This window comes from Tyto alba, unplaced genomic scaffold (assembly GCF_018691265.1).
Source record: "Tyto alba isolate M040663 unplaced genomic scaffold, T.alba_DEE_v4.0 Super-Scaffold_40, whole genome shotgun sequence".
Taxonomy (NCBI): domain Eukaryota; kingdom Metazoa; phylum Chordata; class Aves; order Strigiformes; family Tytonidae; genus Tyto; species Tyto alba.
This window is the reverse complement of record NW_024881316.1, coordinates 30,230,207-30,250,203: the sequence shown is the minus strand read 5'-3', so window position 1 is coordinate 30,250,203 and position 19,997 is coordinate 30,230,207. Positions and strand designations below refer to the sequence as shown.

At 36.5% G+C, this 19,997-nt stretch overlaps 1 protein-coding gene across 1 annotated transcript in view; it reads right to left on the bottom strand.

Moving 5' to 3' along the window:
* TPO (thyroid peroxidase) overlaps nucleotides 1-19,794 on the bottom strand; it is a 44,999-nt gene extending 25,205 nt beyond the window's left edge. Inside the window, 6 exon segments of the mRNA XM_033009849.2 lie at nucleotides 2,217-2,346; nucleotides 6,954-7,086; nucleotides 9,330-9,499; nucleotides 17,176-17,257; nucleotides 19,471-19,521; nucleotides 19,701-19,794. Of these exon segments, the coding sequence (XP_032865740.2) occupies nucleotides 2,217-2,346; nucleotides 6,954-7,086; nucleotides 9,330-9,499; nucleotides 17,176-17,257; nucleotides 19,471-19,521; nucleotides 19,701-19,794 (660 nt within the window).
* Between the last annotated feature and the right edge of the window lie 203 nt (nucleotides 19,795-19,997).

Sequence of the window (19,997 nt, the reverse complement as noted above, 5' to 3'; positions counted from 1 at the left end):
ATCTATGTTACATGTCCAGCCTATACTAATACCGAAGCAATACCATCAGAGAAAAATCAGCAGTTTGTGATGATTAGCATATTGTTATTCACAGATTCGTCCCCCATGCTGCAAAATATTCCCTCTCATACAGCAGCTGCCTTAGAAGTCAAGCAATTGAAAGGGCAGCACATAGAATAAAGTCACAGAGTCCATAATAAATATAAGGTCTATATAATGAATGTATAAGTCAGGTGCAGTTAAATAGAATTGCTAAGAACAAGAGGCAACATGGGACTTGTTAGGAACATCAGGCTTTATACTGAAATAGTCAAGAGCAGAGATATATAGAGCTCATCAGGAATACAAGTCTTTATATCAGTATTTTAATAGCTTTGGTGGCCTCAAAGCACAAACTTTCTTGCAGTTAGAAAGATTTTCTTATCACTGTTAACTTGAATAGCCACGCTGTGTTCTAATATTGCTTTGTAGTAATCCTCACACATGTTGCTCACCTTCAAATTATTTGCATGTTGCATTTTAAAGGATAATGTTGGATAGCTAAAAGTACAAAAAAAGACACTTATGTAAATGAGGGAAAACATCTATGGCATTAGTTTTATCCTATCTTCTTACTTAGGTTTTCCAAAGAAGCTGTGGATGCCCCCTCCCTGGAAGTGCTCAAGGCCAGGTTGGACGGGGCTTTGAGCAACCTGGTCTAGTGGAAGGTGTCTCTGATCATGTTAGTGGAGTTGGAACTAGATGATCTTTAAGGTCCCTTCCAACATAAACCATTCTGTAATTCTATATTTCTATGATAAAATAAAGCAGAGAACCTTGTTGATGGTCAAATATAATCAGATTTGGTGCAGTCATGTAATTTTGTTTTAGTGTGTTTACTTCACAAGCATGTACCCTAATGAATCTAGAAAAAGGCAGTTTATACCATCTACTGGAAACTGACTTGTGTAAATGTCAGGTTTTCATCTTTAAGCACTAACTTGTGCAGCTTAGAGACAATGTTATTTAATTAATAGCATGAGTTGCAGGTGACATTAACACTAAATTCTCTTATTCATCCTTATTAAACATACAGTGGTTAAAATAACAAGACTTTGAGTCCATTAAAATTCAGGTTTAGAAGCAATGATGACAAACCAGAAATAGGAAATCCAGCCCAAATCATTGCACACTGCACTGGGTAATTTTTCACCCACTCCTCCATGCAAGTATTTTTTGTTCAAACTTCCCTCTATTGCACCTCTGTTATTTTTTAAGTATATGAGCTTCTAAAATCCAGAAATATTACAATTCTTTCTTAGTTCAGTAACTTGGGCTAGCTAAAAAATGAAATTATGATTTAATAGTAACGCTTGTTCAGTTAAGGTACGCTAACCCTGGGAAAAATGGTATACCTGCGTACACACATATATGCATGCTATCATGTCTACGTGCTTTATATTTGTTTAGTTAACACCCAACCCTGGTTTTCCCCTTCTCCTTCCATGAATAAAGGCACCAATATTGAAACAGAGTCATGAAATCACTGGAAATTCTAGGCTGGAAGGAAACTCTGGAGGCCACGTGGTGCAGCTCTCTGTTGAAAGCAGGGATTAGGTTATTCAGAGCCCCAACAAGCCAGGTCTTGGGTATTTCCCATGAGGGATATTCCAGCAGTTGTCTGGGGAGCCTATTCCAGCATTTAATTGTTCTCACAACAATTTTTTTTTTTCTTATATCAAGACAAAATTTCCCCAGGAGCAGCTTGTGACCACTGCATCTTGTCGTATCAGTGTGCATCCTTGTGAAGATCTCCTTCTTCTCTTTAACAGCCTTTTGAGGGCTGTGATTAGGTCCACCCTGCACCGCTTTTCTCTAGGCTGAGCGACCATCACCCCAGGGCTACTGGCTGTCCTACATCTGGTGCAAGCCAGGCCAGGCACGTGGCTGGATATGCCCTGCCTGCTCTCTACCAGGGCCCTTCTCAGAAGAGCTGCCCCCCAAGGCAGTCAGTGCCTCCCTGCACTGCTCCATGGGCTTACCCCAGACCAGGTGCAGGGCACCTCTCACTATTTGCCTGACTGAACTTAGGCTTTAGCAAAGCTAGTCGCTCCTTAACTGAGCTCAACAGATTCTTTTGCTACTTGATTTACTGATGCAAATGGAGGTCTGTAGTGGCAGGTATGGTTATAAACCAGTGTAAGTGTTTCAGGTGATCTCATGGTGCACTTTCTAACCAAGGGTAGCTGGACACCATTGTATCGGATGCTGGGATCCCATCCTCGAGGTTGGCTGAGTCCATCTTCATAAGCTGGTGGAAGCCATCTAGCCAAGGCCGTGTTGGATGCTCCCCATCTAGGATGTTCCCTGAGAAAAGAAACAAACAACAACCAAAAAAACAACAGCAGTAGCAAAACAAAAAAGAATCCTGTACCTCTGAATAGATTCTGAATAAAAATTACTTATATATTTTACAATATATGTATATTCTGAATATAAATTAATCTGAACATAAAGTGATAGAAATATAAAATAATATAAAATAATCATCAGCCACAGAGAAATATTCCATTGCAATAAGATGTCCATGTAACAGTCTTTGAAAAAACATCAGGTACTGGTCTTCATGTAAGTTAACATCAGTTTGACTTGAAAGGAAAATAAAGAAAAATCAAATTACTAATGAAATATTCCTACTATTACTTATGTTTATAATGTAAGTTGGTTACCTTTTGACATCTTTTAAATACTTGTCTCAATGGTTATTTCCTGATAGTGTCCTCATTCCCCATAAAGTCAGATATAAGTGCCTTTGCTGGCATCTTTTAAAAGGTGTGTCTTTACAGCAATAACTAGGAAATCAAAATTTAGGAAAATATAAAGAAGGCTTAGAATAAAGATGAAGAAAGCTTAAAAGAAAAATGGACAGTAGTCATACAGAAATAATTAGTTAACAAGACCTCAGAAAGGACTGAGGAAAGAGGAACAATGGCTGAAGTTCCTGAACTCATTGACAATGCTTCCTCTTGTTGCACCTATACTAATTTGTGAGTGCCTAGGCACAAGCCCAAGCACTGTTATGCATTAAATTATGCTTTTAAGTTGCTAAGTTCAGTGTGTTTTCAGCTCATGCCAAGTTTTTCTCTGAACAATGCCTGTCTGGGAACACCCTGAGATCAATGCATGCCAGTGTGTCATCCTGCAGCCAGCCTGCTCGGAAGAGAAGAGGGGAGTAAAAACAATTAAACAAAGGTCTAAGAGTAAAAGTGTGACAAGAGTCAGGTCATACTTGATTTGAGGGCCAGGAAATGATTTCTGGTGAATTTTACTTATTAGTACAGTCAGTAAGTCTTGGGCTTGACCCAACTGATTTTCCTTCTACCACAGTACATTTTTCCTAAGAGAATATTTTAGGGGTTATTTTTGGTTTGTTTGTTTTTTTAACATGGCTTGTTCAATATATTTCATAACTGTTAAATATATATAAACATTTAAAAAAAGAGATAATTTTTTTGCAATGTACCAAAGTGACCAAAATTGCAAAGGAAGCCACAAAGAAACAGAAATATTCCCAGACAGTTGGTAGAACTTCACACTGTTAAAACTTACTTTTTTTTTTTTTTTTGTCTATTGGGACACTAAAGAGGGAACAATTATTTTATTAATACTTCATTGATCTCCAGCACACTGAAGTGGCTCAATTTGCCAAGCTATATGGTACAGTAATACACTTAATTATTCACAATAATTCACACTTGAAGGTTGAAGTATGCTTTAATAAAGCATTCAAATTAGTTACAGTTGATTTGCCTTTATTGAAATTGCATAAAATACTGCATATAATGTAGTGCTATTTCACTCAATTAAAAATAATGAAATGTTAATGTAACTGCTTAACCAATGATTTTTCTCCTGATTGCTTTTATATTTTAGCAGATCACTGGAATGCGGCTTTAGCAAAACCCTTCTCACATGACTTTTTATTATAACATTAAACATGCTAATGTCTTGGAATCTTGCTTGAGTTAAAAAGGTTTTTATCCAGGACAGCTGAAATAATGAAATTTTGGTACCAAACAGCTTTATAGAGTAGTCAAATTTGATTACTGTACATTCTGTTTATGGGAAGTGGGACTTTTAATTCACTTTTGAAATACTGGATTTGTGCACCCTGGATTTTGTTTTAGGTCCCTTAGAAGGAATCTGAAGTTTTAAGATGAGGTTCATTATCCATATTTATGTCTTTTGAATGTTCTTTTAATGTCCTGCCTAGCTTCAGGCAAAAGAACAAATGCCATATGGCAATTTAATAATCAGATTTTGCCATGTTTTACATCTCTCTGAGCTACCATGTACATAGATTCTGTCAAACATGGAAAACTTCTGAAAAATAAGCCTGCCACTAAACTGAACACTTAGCTTGTATTAAAGTGAAGCAGCTATCCTAAAGGAAACATCTCAACTCCTTCTTATAGTCAATGGATTCAGTCAGGACTCCTCATTCTTTTCACTGGGTGAGCCGTATTCATATTCCTAACTCTGATGTTATTAGAGCTTCAGACTAAGCATCAGGTCCTTACCTGATGAAATGGTTAATGACACAGCAATGAAATAGAAATGCAGCAGATAAAATTCCTACTAGCTGCCCAAATATTAGGCATACAAAATATAATCTAGTCATCTAAGCACCTGTCCATCAAGGCAGAGACAGACAGCTCCTGGGTGCCATCCTGTCATTCCATCCTATCCTCACTATTAGGAACAGCCAAAGCTGCAGCAGTAGGTATATAACTACCTCAGAAAGATCAGATTAGGTGAGGTTAATTGCACTGTGAGATTCCATTCCTTTAGTACCTGTAATTCCTTCACCTTTGAAGTCCTCTCATTATACTAGACACTAAAAACTACACAGATCAACCTTAGTTAGCTGGGATAAAAAAATGGGCAGAAAAAAATAGCTATTTGGATATGTCTTAATTATTCTTAATTTAAAAATTATATCGTAAATTTATTTTGCTTATTATCCACACATATGTCTTCAGGCAGAAAGAAAAGTCTGATCTGTTGATATCTGTTGCTAGCAAATGTGGATACTGACACTGCTGGGAATGACTGATGTCACGTTGATATTCTACACGGAAGGTCATGTTTATGCTATTCTGTTATGCTTTTCTTTTAGGAAGTTCACACTAAAACAAAGTAATCTCAGTGCTGTGGAATAAATACTTTGTAATCTATGTGATTTGTCCCAAATACATGATCTGCTTAAATAGAACATCTGTAAAGAAATTCCATTATTGCTTTTAAATAAATTTAAATAGATTTTGCTTACAGGTAAACAATTAATTCCAGTGTGAATTTTGGTTTTAAATTTCACCTGTGAAATGCAGATTTTACTAATCTACAACACAGCTGCACATTCCTACTGGATGACTGAAGTTACAAATAATACAACATAGTTCCTGTTATATTTTCTGCCTGAAAGTGGGACCTTTTTTTTTTTTTTTTTTTTTTTTTTTTTTTTTTTTTTTTTCTTCCTTCCACCTTTTAGAGATGTTTAGAGCAAATTGTCTAAAATACCACCAAATATGAGGGATAGGTTTAAACACTGGTTTGGTGCAATCATAAAACTATTCAAAGTAGAACACAGTGACTACAGACTAACCAGACTCAATGGATCATATTTACCCTACCCAGCTTTAGAAATGCCTGTATACATCCTAGTATTACCACAGTCACTGAAAACAAAAAGATGCTTTACCTTACCCACAGCAGAGTGTGTTTCTCTCTGTCTCTGGAGAGAAAGATTACAGCAACCATGCTTGTAAATGAAGAGTTTTAACCATGTGCCTATGCTCAGCTACATGAATCTTGGGCAGTGTGCTCAAGACCTGATGGAGTTGTCAGTGCAAATATTATACTAGCTGTTAGTTCAGATTCCAAGCAATTCTGCAAATGCCTGGGGGAAAGTATGGATATCCACATAGTTAGAATTATAACATTGATGCATATGAGGTTGTGTCCTTTCAACAAAGAGCCTATCAGGCATGTTTCTTGCAAATGACTTGTGATGTATCAAAACAGTTTCATCTCATAAAAAGAACTGACTGAATAATATAACTGCAGAATTTTACTGCTGTTCCTTCACCATGTTGAAGTGTGCCTTAACTTGTGCAAAGCTAATGGCCTTCCATTTACAGCTCTGTAGCCCTCCACTTTTAACATTAGTTTGCCTTTCAGTTTGTGACCTTATGCTTATGTGTCCAGAGGATGCTGAGTATAAATATTGTTTACTCTTGTACTCAGAAGGGCTCTCATTCTCCGTTTTGCAACCTCATTGCATTGGATGATTCTGAAAATATAGTTACATCTTTTGTGTTGGGTTTTGCAGGAAACAATTGCCATATATATTAGGTAACAAGTAGATAATAGTAGTAAATAATAGTAATTCAGATAGCCAATAAGCATATATCTATAAAAATAGATCTATAAAAATAAATACATCACCCAGAATTTTTAGATGCATACTTGCTAAATGTTCAGGTTGTGGGAAAATAAAGAAATGAGAATCTACCTGATTTTCTTACTGCTCCTCGTGAAGTAATGATATTTTCCTGCTCAATATAATTTCATCCAAATGAATCAAAAATGAATGCTGGGTTAGAATTCAGTCTGCTTAATTTATATATAAAAAGACATTTACCCAATCAGTCCTCACTAAATTTAAAGTTCCTTACATAATCTTAGAAACCTTCATAGGGAGAAGCTGTCTGCAAAAATTAATGTACCAAAGTTTAGATGAAGAGTTTCTTCCCTTGGGACCTGTCAGAGACACCTCATTTAGAAATACGCTGATGCCAAAGTTAGCTGATTGAGGTCACCCCTACTCAGTTTTTCTAGGAAAAAATATAAACATACCTTTTTGAGTTTAAAGGATAGGAAATAAGGATTTTCAGGGAACAATTCATACATACCTGTTATTGCAGGCACCAGTGATGAGTCGATATTTATTAGTTAAGCAATTGTTTGGACATTTTGGTGGCAACATATAAGGTAAACATCCAGAAATATTAGCAATCATAGTGATCAGGTCAGTTGATAAAATATCTGAAAGGAAGAACCCAAACAAGCAATTTGCTCTATTGTTATATAGCTGCTACACAGAAAAAGAAGTATTGTCAGCTACAACTACAGCATCCTCTCTCTTCTTCCTAGGAAAGAGCACTTAGTGAGAAGTGCTGCAGGAGGCAGTCTCAGGGATGTAGAAGAGACAGAGGATGAAAAGGAAGAGCTAGTTTTATTATCTGATGTGTAGACAATGAGAAGGAAGTAGCCCAGTCATAGCAGAGAACTGTGGTTGACCTGCTGCTTTTCCTCCTTATTTAACCTGCTCTCCTGCTTCTTTCTTGCCCTGAATTGTAGTGTGGAGTGGAAGGAGATCAGAATTATTAGCTGGAATTTGGAAGTTCGGTAAAATCAGGGAGCAGTATACCAGTAGTCATCAAGGTATTAATATATTTGTAATATGATCCCAGATGGATCTCTCAGTGAGCATTCTGATGACGAGAAGTTACATTCTGTAAATTCTGTAAATTCGAGAGAGCTGGCGCACAGTCTCAACCTCACGTGTATCTAAACTCATTTATGGCCAGTTGGAGGTAGAAGTACACATGAAAGAGGAGCAATATCTTTCTTAAACTCAGAGAACTCTTCCCATTCAAACTGACTGTAACCGTCACATGCTGAAAGAAAATGGTAAAGGCAGCATCTAACTCGTCCTTGTCTCCCCGCTGGTTACTACAAGCCACCCAGTCCCACTACCCATCTATTCTGCCCATCCAACTCCGAACTAAACTGCTTTAGTCCACTAATCAAGACAAAAAAGTAAGCCAGAAAAACAAACAAAAAAGAGTTCATGAGCCAAATAAGCTGAGAAAATGTTCTGCTGAGCAGCTAGAACCTGTGCGAGATGGGGATGAGAAGAGAGAGAATGGGCTGTTAGACTGGCTACATAATGTTGTCATTATATAATAGCTACTCACACCAAATTTGGGGGTATGGTATATTTCCATGTTAGTTCAGATTCAAAGTTATACTCAGAGCCCAGTTCCCCAGTTACCTGTGCTGTCTAGGTATTGACTCACTTGTTTTCCTTAAAGTCAATATATTTCTTTAATTCATGTAAAACTACTCTTTGTCATGGCACGTAGACTGTATAGTGTCTATTCATCTTCCATTAAAGTTGTTTCAGTTTTGAAAATTAACAGTTTTGTGCATTTGTTTTATGGTTTAGAAATTAAATTTCCTTTGAAACTGCACCAGCAGAAAAATAATTGTATTTCTCTGTGTCTGTGTATATATAAATATATGCATACACACATATAGATATAGTTGTATCTTTAGTTCTACAAGTGTCCCACTAGTTTAGCCAGATGTTTCCACAAGAAAGAAATAAAATAACTGTGGACCTTTATGTTTGTCTACAGCACTCCAGTGCTTCCATATCCTGAAAAATAATAGCATGTTATAATATTAAGACATGGAATATAAATTATAGTTCTCCAGTCCATGCTGCTCTAAGTGACAGTATTAAATTCTGGGGAAAAAAAAGTCAATGATACTGATTTTTTGAGCCTTCCAGACACCAGACAAATATTGTGAAATTCATCTCCAATTAACGGCAACAAGAATTTTACTTCACTTAGACAATTATACATCATTGAACTTTCTGGACTATCTCTCTTTTTCCATCTAACATTAAAAAAAAAAAAAAAAAAAAAAGTTAAAATAGAAACAAAGTAGAAATAAATATGTAACAGCAATGATTTATAAAGTTAAGTTTGGAAATAAGAAAGCATTTTCTTAAAAGAGGGATATTAATAAGGCAATCAACATCCAGAGGAGGTGTATTTGAAAATGCCAGTACCATAGAGTGATAGAATTTGTATTATTCTACTTGTAGACTCTAGGTCCCAGAAGCACTAAACACAAATTGCTGAGGAAGATACATAGTTCACCATAAAAAAGAAGCTTGCAACACTGTGGATATGCAAACTGTTTTATAGACAATACAAATATACAGTGGTGAGTTCACAGGATGCCAATAGCATAGTGCTGCTCTCCTCAACTATAGGAACACAGCCCACAGTCCAGAAAAGAAAAACGTAAAACAGTGACTATGTGAGATGCTTTTAAGAATAGAAGAGAGGGCATTCTGGCCCCAGGGTGCAGACAAGATATGTGTTGCTGCAAAAGGTAAAATAAAAGTGAAGCTAACCCAAATTTAATGTAAAAGACAACATTCAAGAAAACAACAGGGGGTTTTGCCAATGTCAATATACTATATTTACCAGTTGGCTGTAATGAACGTTTGTGCTTCTGGCAAACTTTTTGTTTCAGCACTTGAATTGACATTTCCATTCGTTCAGCTGCTTGGGAAATATCTTGACTCTCTTGTTCAGGAAATTTTGAGAAAGCCAGCAGCAAGGTAGGAGTTGCTATTCCCCTTCCTAGGGTATTTCTATAATTGAGATAAAACACATAAAGTTTTTTAACATATAACCTTTTAGAACTCATTCATAGGCATATTTGTCTATGTTGGATATGTTCTGAGTTTAAGGCATATTTTGATTGAACGGTGTGCTGGGAAAGCAGAGAGGAAGACTACTTTGTGACCTTGTTCTGCAAGGAAAATTCTGGAAAGAAAGGGGAAGTGCCTTTCCATGGGACACACACAATAGGATTAAGCTTAGGTACAGAGATTTCAGCACAAAGTGGCTGGGAACACCTTGTGCAGGATAGGCACAATATAGGACTCCCACTATCCCACTTAGACACATTTAAGTGAGTAGGCTCTGCTTTCAAGTAACATTTAATAACAATGACCATCTCAGTCACTGCAGGTGGGTTCATGAATGCCTTAATATCTAGGTGTCAAACAACTGCTCCACAGTCATCTAGACACCAACTGCAGTTGGTAGTAGAGACATGTCTCCTCTCAGACACTGACCAAGCATCTGCCTTACACAGACTAGTTATGTATGGATTTTCAGCAATTAGTTTAGTAGGGCTTCATTAGACAGTTATACGGCTGTACATGTTAGCTTACAGCTTTGCCTTACCTCTAAGGAGTTCAGTTTTGATGAGAGAACTGTAACATAAAGTTAAACACATAAATATAAGAAAAATCCTGTTTACTATGAGGGTAGGAAGCCACTGCAACAGGCTGCCCAAAAAGGTTCTGGAGTCTCCATCTTTGGAGATATTCAAAGTCCACATGGCCAATATACTGAGCAACCTGCTCCAGCTGACCCTGCTCTGAGCACAACATTGCCCTAGATGGTCTCCAGATCTCTCTCAACTGTTCTGTGATTAACTGCAAGATTTATTTTTTACTCAGCATGGGCTGCCTTACCACTGTCTTTTTATTGGCAGAGGAGCCTTGAGAAAATTGTAACAGGGAGAACTTCCTTTTCAGCCGGAATTCCCAACTCCTAAACTGGCTCCTACAGCTTAGAAAAAAAACACTTCAGTGTGTTCTATTTCCAGACATGATCATAGGTTGCAGACATCCCTAAGGATTTCTCTGCAGCACAGATTTATTTGGACATGCAATTTTCATTAAAACATTGTGCTGACATATTCACCTACGTTTGTTTAAAGCACAAGGCAAGTTTAAAATGGAAACGGCAGTTTTGATTTTGGCAAAACTAACAGTTAAATTTCATTTTGCAAAATTAGAAACATGCTTACATAAAAAGCACTAAGTAAGAAAATACAACTCCAAGGGTTTTTCTAAATGCTAAATGTATCCTTAATTGATCCAAAAGAGCCTTCACTTGCTCAGAAACAATTATTCCTTTCAAGAACAAAGCTCAAGAACACTTACAGCTATGAAAAAGATCTATCTTACTCCTCAGCACCATGTTTTTCAGTTTTTTTCCACAGACAATTAGGAATTTGACTGAGAATCTGGATAATTGAAAGTCCTGAACTGTGTCCCAGATAAGAAAGATGATATACTAAATGCCAAGCACTCAGGTTTAATACTTAATATCCACATGAAGATAGTATCAGTCATGGATAATTTTAAAAAATATTATATGAACAGGGAAACATGTTTGTACACATGAGCTAAATAAGAACATTTTTACAAATTAACTAGAAGTTAAGAATCAAAAGTAACCCACCCACCCACCCAAAAAACCCACCAAACCTAAAAAACCATCACCCTTAATGGTGAGGTGTGTTTCATTTTGAGATACTGTCTCTCCTATCTTTTGTCTAATCTCACAGATCACAGCAGCTATTCATTTGCCACATTTTCTGTGTGTCCTGTCATGTCCCATTCTCATCCCATTCCAACCCCCCTTCCTTATTCAATATATTGCATGCTAGTCCCTTCCTGTTCTTACCCATATTCCTGTAGCTGAGCTCTGATTCTGGAAGAAGATGCTGGTTTTCTTGCTAAGTTACAAACTGTCTTGATATTTTGTAATGCAGAAATAGCCCCATAAAGCTAATAGAATGGCCTGTGATTGTATCATTATTAGGAAAATGAAATCAGATATAAAGCATCTTCATACTTGTTTAATAATATAAGTTCCAGTGCAGACCATGGTGTTTGGACAGAAGGATTTTTGTTTGCCAGATGCTTAGTCACTGAGTCTCATTACAGATCATAATTAAAATATATATATATTAAAAAAACCCTCACCACAACTAAAATAAATTCTCCAAAGTAAGACCAACACTTTCTCTTTCAGCCTCAGATATTTTCTGCCTTAAATTAATATATTTATATAATACCATGTTTAGAGATTTCTAACCAGAATTAATGCCTTAGATATTTGTCACCATTCAAGAGGTCTCTCAAAACAGTGACATGGTGTTGAATATAAAGTTATAAATTTGTAAAATGATCAAGTATATAATTTCTTCTTCTCTGTAATGTGTATGTACATGGCCATTCTCCTTTAAGACCAGAGCAGCACTGACTAGCTGATCATGCTCATTGCAATTTTGCAACCATAACTTCTTATCTGGAACACTGAAAATTATTTTCCACTTCCTTATGCATCCAGATGATTCCATAGATGGTCCCTTCTGTAGATGGCCCTTTTGTTTTAGCATAGATAATGGCTGTGGTGGTGCAATTCTCACCCCCCTGCCCCTCCTTGCTGGGCTGACTTGGTGCTAAGTGTGATTCCGCCGACCTCCCCCAGGCTCTATACTAACCTGGAGAGGTAAAGACTGCTAATGGCAGTGGTTCATAGCATTAAGGTGCCTCTTTAATGAGCCTGGCTCCTGCCTCTCCTTATTGGTCGGAAATGGTAATAACAGGCCATCATCTAACAGCCTGCACACCTGTACCTGGGATGTGATCAAATGAGAACAATAACAGAGTTCTACATTCATCAGGTTCTTATACAAGTGCTGGAAGATACCAGAATACTTCATTGTTCCAGCTGGGCCTAAACGAAAAGTACCTGACAAAAGTTAATTATATTGGACCCTATAAGTGAGAACCTTTGAGCATTCCTGGGTAGCAGTGGACTTGTGACCAGTATCTCCCTTGAGCTGGGATGCCTTTCAGGTGTCAAAAACCTTAAGGTGTTGTCTGCTGTCAGAGCTGATGGAAGGCCAGGGTGAAGTCAAACCACTGGAGTCTCAACTATAGCCTGTTGAGGAATGACAAGGCATTGTATTTACTTTAAACTCGAGAGGAGAGAAACTTCCACTTTGAGCTAGCTTCTCTTTCACCTACTCTTTCTCTGTTTATTGATGTGTATGGGTACATAGATCATTCTCCTGGATCCTAATGCTTTCGTTTCTCTGTGTGCTTGTATGTTTTGTGTTTGTGTATGTGCATGTCTATATGAATTGATTTCAGATACCATACAGTAAGTTAGAGTGAATTGGTCTTCTTAGAATCTGTAGATAAGTCACTATTTTAATTATAACATATTTTTTTTGAATTATTTTCTACATCTTTAAACTAGTTAATGACCAAGTGTGGCTAGTTATTAATAAATCTTGATTTGCTGTTAAATCATTACCATGTTAATACTTTCATCCATGACAGGTGCCAATAGAATAATCTTAAATCGTGGGGCTTTCAATTTGGATTCTTTAAAAATATGAAGTTCAAATACACTAGACATAAGTAATTTTACCAGAATGAAGATGATGAGAGATATCTTTAATCTGCTGTTAAGGCTTGATTTGTCTTTAAGGTTGTCATCTATACTTTTTAATCCATTGAGAACACTGTGCCTTCAGCTAAAATATATGTTAAAATATACTAAGTAATTTCAATCATTTATTTCTTTAATTAAGCTGAGAAAACCTCTTGTGTTTATGTCAGAACTGTACTTACCCTTGATCTGTTAGGGTAAGACCAAACAGGAGTCTAAAAATATGTCTTCTCAAACTCAAACCAAATATCTAGCTCAAGGGAGGAAGCCCCACATGATCTACCACCACTATTCACATCTATCTTATACATAACTAGTTCAGAAGTCCTTTTGAGTTAGTTGTCAAGTTCTAACAGAAGAAATAGACCTTTTGCAGCTGTGTGCAACACAGCCCTAACAGACTATCAGTTTGCACAGTCTGCCTATTCTGGAGTTATCTCCAGTTTCTTCTATATCCTAAACTCCAGAAAAAAACAGACATTCAGCAGAATATAAAAGGGAATGTACAGTCATAATTGAAGCCGTCCCAGCAGTGCTGAGATTCACTCGTTATAGCTAGTACAAGTTTCAAAAATTATACTGTTTTTTATTATAATAGGATTTACTGTAACTAGAGGTTCCTCTTGCAAGCCGACTAACACTTTCAAAATGTTATAATGCACCTGGTGGTAAATTAGCCCTTTCCAAACTGCCTAGATTCCCATTAGCATTGCCACCATAACACAAATAATACATTTTAGTAATGATGCCATTGTGTTCCATCTATGCCATGTTAACACTATTAGGAATGTTAATATATTAATGACAAACATGAACACCTTCTCTTAAAGACTAAAAAAGCCATAAACCAACCAGAATAACAGGTAATATAACAAACATTCATGAGAAGCACTTGGAAAGGGGGAGACAATTATGAACAGCTGTCCTGGCTGGGGCTGGCCTAGAGTTCCCGTTGGTCTGGCAGCGGGAGGAGTTGCAGCACCCTGAGACCCCAGGGGCTCCCCAGGGCCCAGTGCCCTCACCTGTGTGCGGGGGGGGGGGGGAGGAGCACAGCTGGAGGGCTGGGCCCCGATTGGCCGATAGTCCATGTCATGTGACATTGTGCTCACTATATAAAGGCAGGAGTGGGCTAGGAGGGGCTCTCACTTCTGTGAGTGTGGCTGTGGGGCCTTTGTGTTTGGGATTGCTGGCTGGGAGCAGGCGGGTGTCTGTCAGTGGGTGGTGAGCAGCTGTATGGTACGTTACCTGTTGATGCTGCTGTCAGCATGTTATTCTGTTACTGTTATTAAACTGTTTTTATCTCAACCCACAAGTCTCCCTTTGCCCCTCCGATTCCCTCCCCATTCCCAAGTGGGGGGAGGGTGGGTGAGTGACTGCGGGGCGTTTAGCTGCTGACCAGGCTCAAATGATGACAACAGCACATCAACCTATGAGGAGCATACTGGGACCTGCATGACCTTAAAACCTGGGAATTAATTTCAAAGAAGTAGCATTTTCCTAGAAAATCCAGATGATTTAAAATTTCAGTCAGGAAGTTTTGTGCATTGCCAGACAATTGCTCCAGCAGTTAAAACACAAGCAACAGTTCAAGATTTTGAGATATTAAACAGCTGAAGTGAAGAAATGTACTTGTCCATTTTAATCACAATTCAAGGTCAAACTGGGGTCTTAGTAGAAATACAGTTATTTTGACTCAGTCTGCAGTTCAGACACCTAGATCATGAATTCAGCAAACATCAGGCTGGATTATCGTACATGGAATAACTAAGAGTTTTCCCATTCTAACCTGAAAAAGGAGCTGCATTTTCATCTCAGAACGGGCTTTTCAACCTCAAAGACAGCACTGAGCTCATCTATATTGCACTGTAGTTTCCCTCAATTACTTGTAAGCCAAAGTAAAATGAGTTTTCACAGTACGGTGACCTTTATAACTTCCAGAAGCTCAAATATGTAGTCACATGCATTCCTTTCTTCTTCTTGGCCTTTGTGCTGACCAGTGCTTTAATTCAAGTATATCGTATTCTTAAAGTTAAAAAGGAAAGAAGCCTTAGTAGCCTTAAACTGATGTGAAAATGCAAAACTATTTAAGGATTCATCTTCTTTATAATGATCAGATAAGACAATAGTTCAGTGCTCTGTACTTGGCAAATGGTCAAGAACCAGTGTCTCAGAGACAGGTGTGCACTGCATTTACAATCCTATATTAAAACAGGAGGAAATCTCTTAATGGCATTTGTAATTCTCACTGACCCACTTAATTAGGCCACAATTAATTGAATTATATAAAAGCACACAATAGAAATACAATTTTCACTTCTGATAAAGATCACTTGTAAATTGAAAGACCAAGTATTTTATACTAGTTAACATAAGAGCAAGTGATAGTCTTATGAGACTCACACTCCTGATGCAGGTGTTGTACTCTTGTGTCTCTGATTCCACAAAACAGGAAAGCATACGCTTCAGTGGTAATACTAATGCACATCTTTTAATGCTCTGCTGAAAGCCTTTGGCTGCTTACAGGGTTAACCCCAAATTTAAGCAAAAGACATGACCCGTATTCAAGAGTGATCTTACTACCTATGTTCTGCCTAAGAAAGATCTAATGTTTACCAATAATGTCTGTCAGATCAAATATTTAACAGCTTTAAATCACTGATCTAATTTTCAACTGCTGCTGTTAAAAGATGGAAGAGAAGGGGAAAAGGGAAGAAAAGAGAATAAAGAGCAGGGAGGGTAGAGGAAGGGATGAGAGGGGAGTAGAAGAGAAATCACCGGATTACCTCCAGAGATCTCTTTCAACCCCAGCCATGCTGTGACTGAAGTTCTTATAAAGGCATTTAAAGGGAATCCAATAATAAGACTGTCGAATAACACTGGTCTTTAGAGTCTATATGTCCACACATACAATATTTTGAATGAAGCTTAGCAGTCTGATGATTTATCTGGGATGAGTAAATGATCTCAGTTTTATTCCTATTAGAATTCTAACAATCACCTTTAAACATTTATCATCTTTAAGACATTGGGCAAATATTGTCCAAATAATTACCACAATGTCCTATGAGAGAGTTAAATATCTGTATTTTCACTTGGTGCATGAGGCTGCTGAGCCATTGAGTTTGAGATCTACCTTTTAAAATTTGAATGTCTTAGTACTTTGCCTGTCCTAACTAAAAAAAAAAAGGTGGCTTCAGTCTCTACATACTGAGCAGCCATAGTTCTTGACAGGTTCTGTCCATATAAAGAGTCATCTCTCCCAGAGCTCTGCAAATTGTGTCATTTTCAAAACATGGAGACAGTTCCTTTAGGAAAGTCTAAGTAAAAATTTGGTGGTTGCACCCTATAAAACTTGGCTCCCGTGTTCCAAATATGGGAGAAAAATTAATTTTGTATGGCACAGAAATGTAGTCAGAGCTACACAGAAAATGTTTGAATTTTTTAGACTCATGGCTAGTCATCCTGAGGCACTTTCATCATTCCTAGAAAGGGATCACTCTCATAGCATAATTCAAATACAAAGGATCTTTCCCTAAGTTGTTCACTACCCACAGTTCAAGATAAACATTTTATTTCCTCTCCTTTAACCTTTTATTGCATTTGTTTTAGATAGAAGGGGAAATGTGAAATTCACAACAGTCCCATTTAAGGCAACAGAATTTTGTCACTGATGCCATAAGAGTTGTTTTGATCTCACTTTTCACTGGAAAAAGACATAATTAAAATTTAAAAATAAGTAATGTTGATAAAACTACAATTTTATGAGCTATATGTTAATGAAATGTGGTGTGTTACTTAAATCAGGAAAACATTCCTATTTATTTTAAAATTTCTTATTTTTCTCACATTGTAAGAGAGAAACTTGTGGTGATAATGTACAAGGTTATATCACAAGATGATAAACATAGTCTATCATATGATTTCTCAGAGAAACAGACATCTCAAACTTATCTCTTGTGAAAGCTTTTTGTTGAATAGATCCTTTACTATTTTTTTTTACCTTTTCAGTGTATAATGCACAGCATAGTCCACCAGATTAGAGCCCTTCTGTATAGCCTTAGTAATGCAGTTATCTTCAGTTTCTTCTCAAGAGGGAAAAAAATAAAAAGAAAGATGAATATGTTACTCAATAACACTCAAATATTTCCATTTACAAAATATAGAGTTTTATAATATTAAGATATATGTATTTTTTTCCCATTAAGATTATTTCCCTACTTTATTATTCCTGAAACTACTGTTGTGGCTTCTGATCTTTGTGAAAGGTAAAGTAGAGGTAGTAAAACAATTCTTCCCCAGTTTATAAGGCTTGAAGAGTTAAACTTCCCTTCTGTTTCTTCCAGTATAAATCCAGCTGTGCACATGTCATGTAGTACCAAATGTAATAGGTCCAGCTGAAACATGTGTTCTGTGTATGCAATTATGCTCCTTAGGCTTCATATGTATTTTGCATTAAACTGTCCTTGGATTGATAGGGCAAATCTGAGCCTCCCTCACAGGTAGTATGAGCTGGCCCAAGCCACATGAAGAATCCAAGTCCATATTGAGGCATAGTTAACAAACATAAAGACCTTTAGGGATCTGACCAATGCATGAAAATCCTATTCTCATTTCTCCATCTGTGTTTGATGGAAAGATATATGTGAACCTAATAATAATTCAACTCTGCTGTTTTGCGCAGTGCTAACATGGGACATAGATTATTTATCTTTTGTGCAGATGTATCTTTATATTAAATAAATAGGTTATATTTAAAATCCAGTAGTTTAATTCCCATCTATATTTTGTGAGATCACCCATTTTTTCTTAGAAAATGAATAATGAATAATAGTAGTTTGCTAACAATCACTTATGTACAATTGCTCATCATTTATGTACACTGTAATTTTAGGTGACATATTTTAACTGTAGTCCATGTTATGCTATTTCTGTGATCTATTTTTTGAACAGGGTGCTCAGCTAAAGGAAAAATAATGTGTGATGAAGAGTAATCTTTCCTAGGCAAAATTCTACTTCACTCAACTAAAGATCTTCTCAGCCTCTAAGTATAGCAGTAGTTATTTCTCTTTTTCACCTATATATGATAAAATATTCCATGATTCATTTAATGTTATAATTTAGATTTCTTTTACATCTGAAAATGTTTTTGAGTCTATTTTAAAAAGCAAGACTGATCTTTATAGGCCATAAAATAGCTGATTTTTTAGAATTTAATACTGCATGATTTTTAATTACTTTTAGGAAGTTTACCTCTGAGAAATATATTATGCTCAAAGTATTGCTCATCATGCAGGATTGATTCTGACTCTGATCTAGAAGGGAAGATCCATCTGCTATACCTGAATTTCATTGTCTCTTCCTTTTCTACTGAGAAATATGATTTTAGTACCAATGCAATGTTTTAAAAAATGTGGTTCTTTCCAAAAAATAATAAAAATTACTTTTTATTGTTCCCATTAAACTGAAGGACACTTACTATAAAAAAGAGTCATACACAGTCCATCTCTTCCATTTATTTACAGTCCACATATAATTAATTTCATATTAACTAACATACAGTATAACTTCCTTTTAGACCATCTCTTTCCAAACAATATGGAAGCTCCAAGTAGAGGATCCACTATGGAAAATACATCTCATCCCCTCTTTTACAGTGATGGTTCTAAACAATTTCCCATCTGAAGTAATGGCTTTGGGGTTGGTTCAGGTTATTTAATTCAATGTGGATATAATTTTATTTTATTTGTGATTCTACTCCAACTTCAAGTGAAAACTTTCCTAAGGACTTTCTCTTCTGAAACAGATCTACAACTATACAATTAATTAATTAAGGGAATGTAAAGATTGAAATCCTATTTCTTCATCATCTCTGCCTTACTTTAATGCTAAAAGAGGCTCTGTAGAAGTGTCTTAAAATTCAATCTAGTGTCTGCTATATTTCCAGTCTACTAGATCTAACTGATTTAGACTGAAGAAATGCAAATAAAATAGCTCTGATGTTTAAAATGGCAAGATTATATTGTTTGAAGATAGACACCACTGCAATCTGAGATGGTCTAAAATCTTCCCAGTATCTGCAGGGTGCCAGCAGAGAACAGACCCATGAGACATGCACCCTTGTGGGCCAGCAGCAGGGTGCCAGGTGGGACATCCTATGGCAACTGACTCTAGACCAGGATAACTAAAAGTAGTGATTGGCAGTTTGGGAAAGAAATCTAGCAATTATGCTTGCAAACATGTCATCTGACATATGAATGTCACTAAGAAAGTAAAATCACTCCTAGTCAAAAAATACATAATTTAGATACATTACACATACAAAGTTTTCCTTTGTGCATTTATGAATCTGCATTTTAAAAGAAAACACCCATGGAATAATTCCTGCAGTAGTCGGTGAGTGTATTTTGCAGATAAAAATGATTAATCTAAACTGCCATTGCTAAACTGACTGCAGTGTCAGTGTATTTTCAGCTTAACAGTAATCACTAACAAAAGAAAATAATATATATTTTTGATGTTACTTACCAAAGAGGATATCTTTACCTGGCTGAAGGAAAGAAAAGAAAACAGCTGTGAAGGCTATAGCCGCTGAAATTCCCAAAATAATGAACACTTTCATCTACAAGAAAGAAGAGATAATTGTTGGCAAAATACATACCATCATCTTCTAATTATAAGCCATCCTATAAATAATTTACCACAAATGGTAAGTTTTACTTTTAAATTAGATTTGTAGCAACATGTTTGACTATGTTTTTGATGTTCAAAACATTAATATTTAGAAATAACTGTAGTTTACTTTCTCTATATTACTTCCTTCCT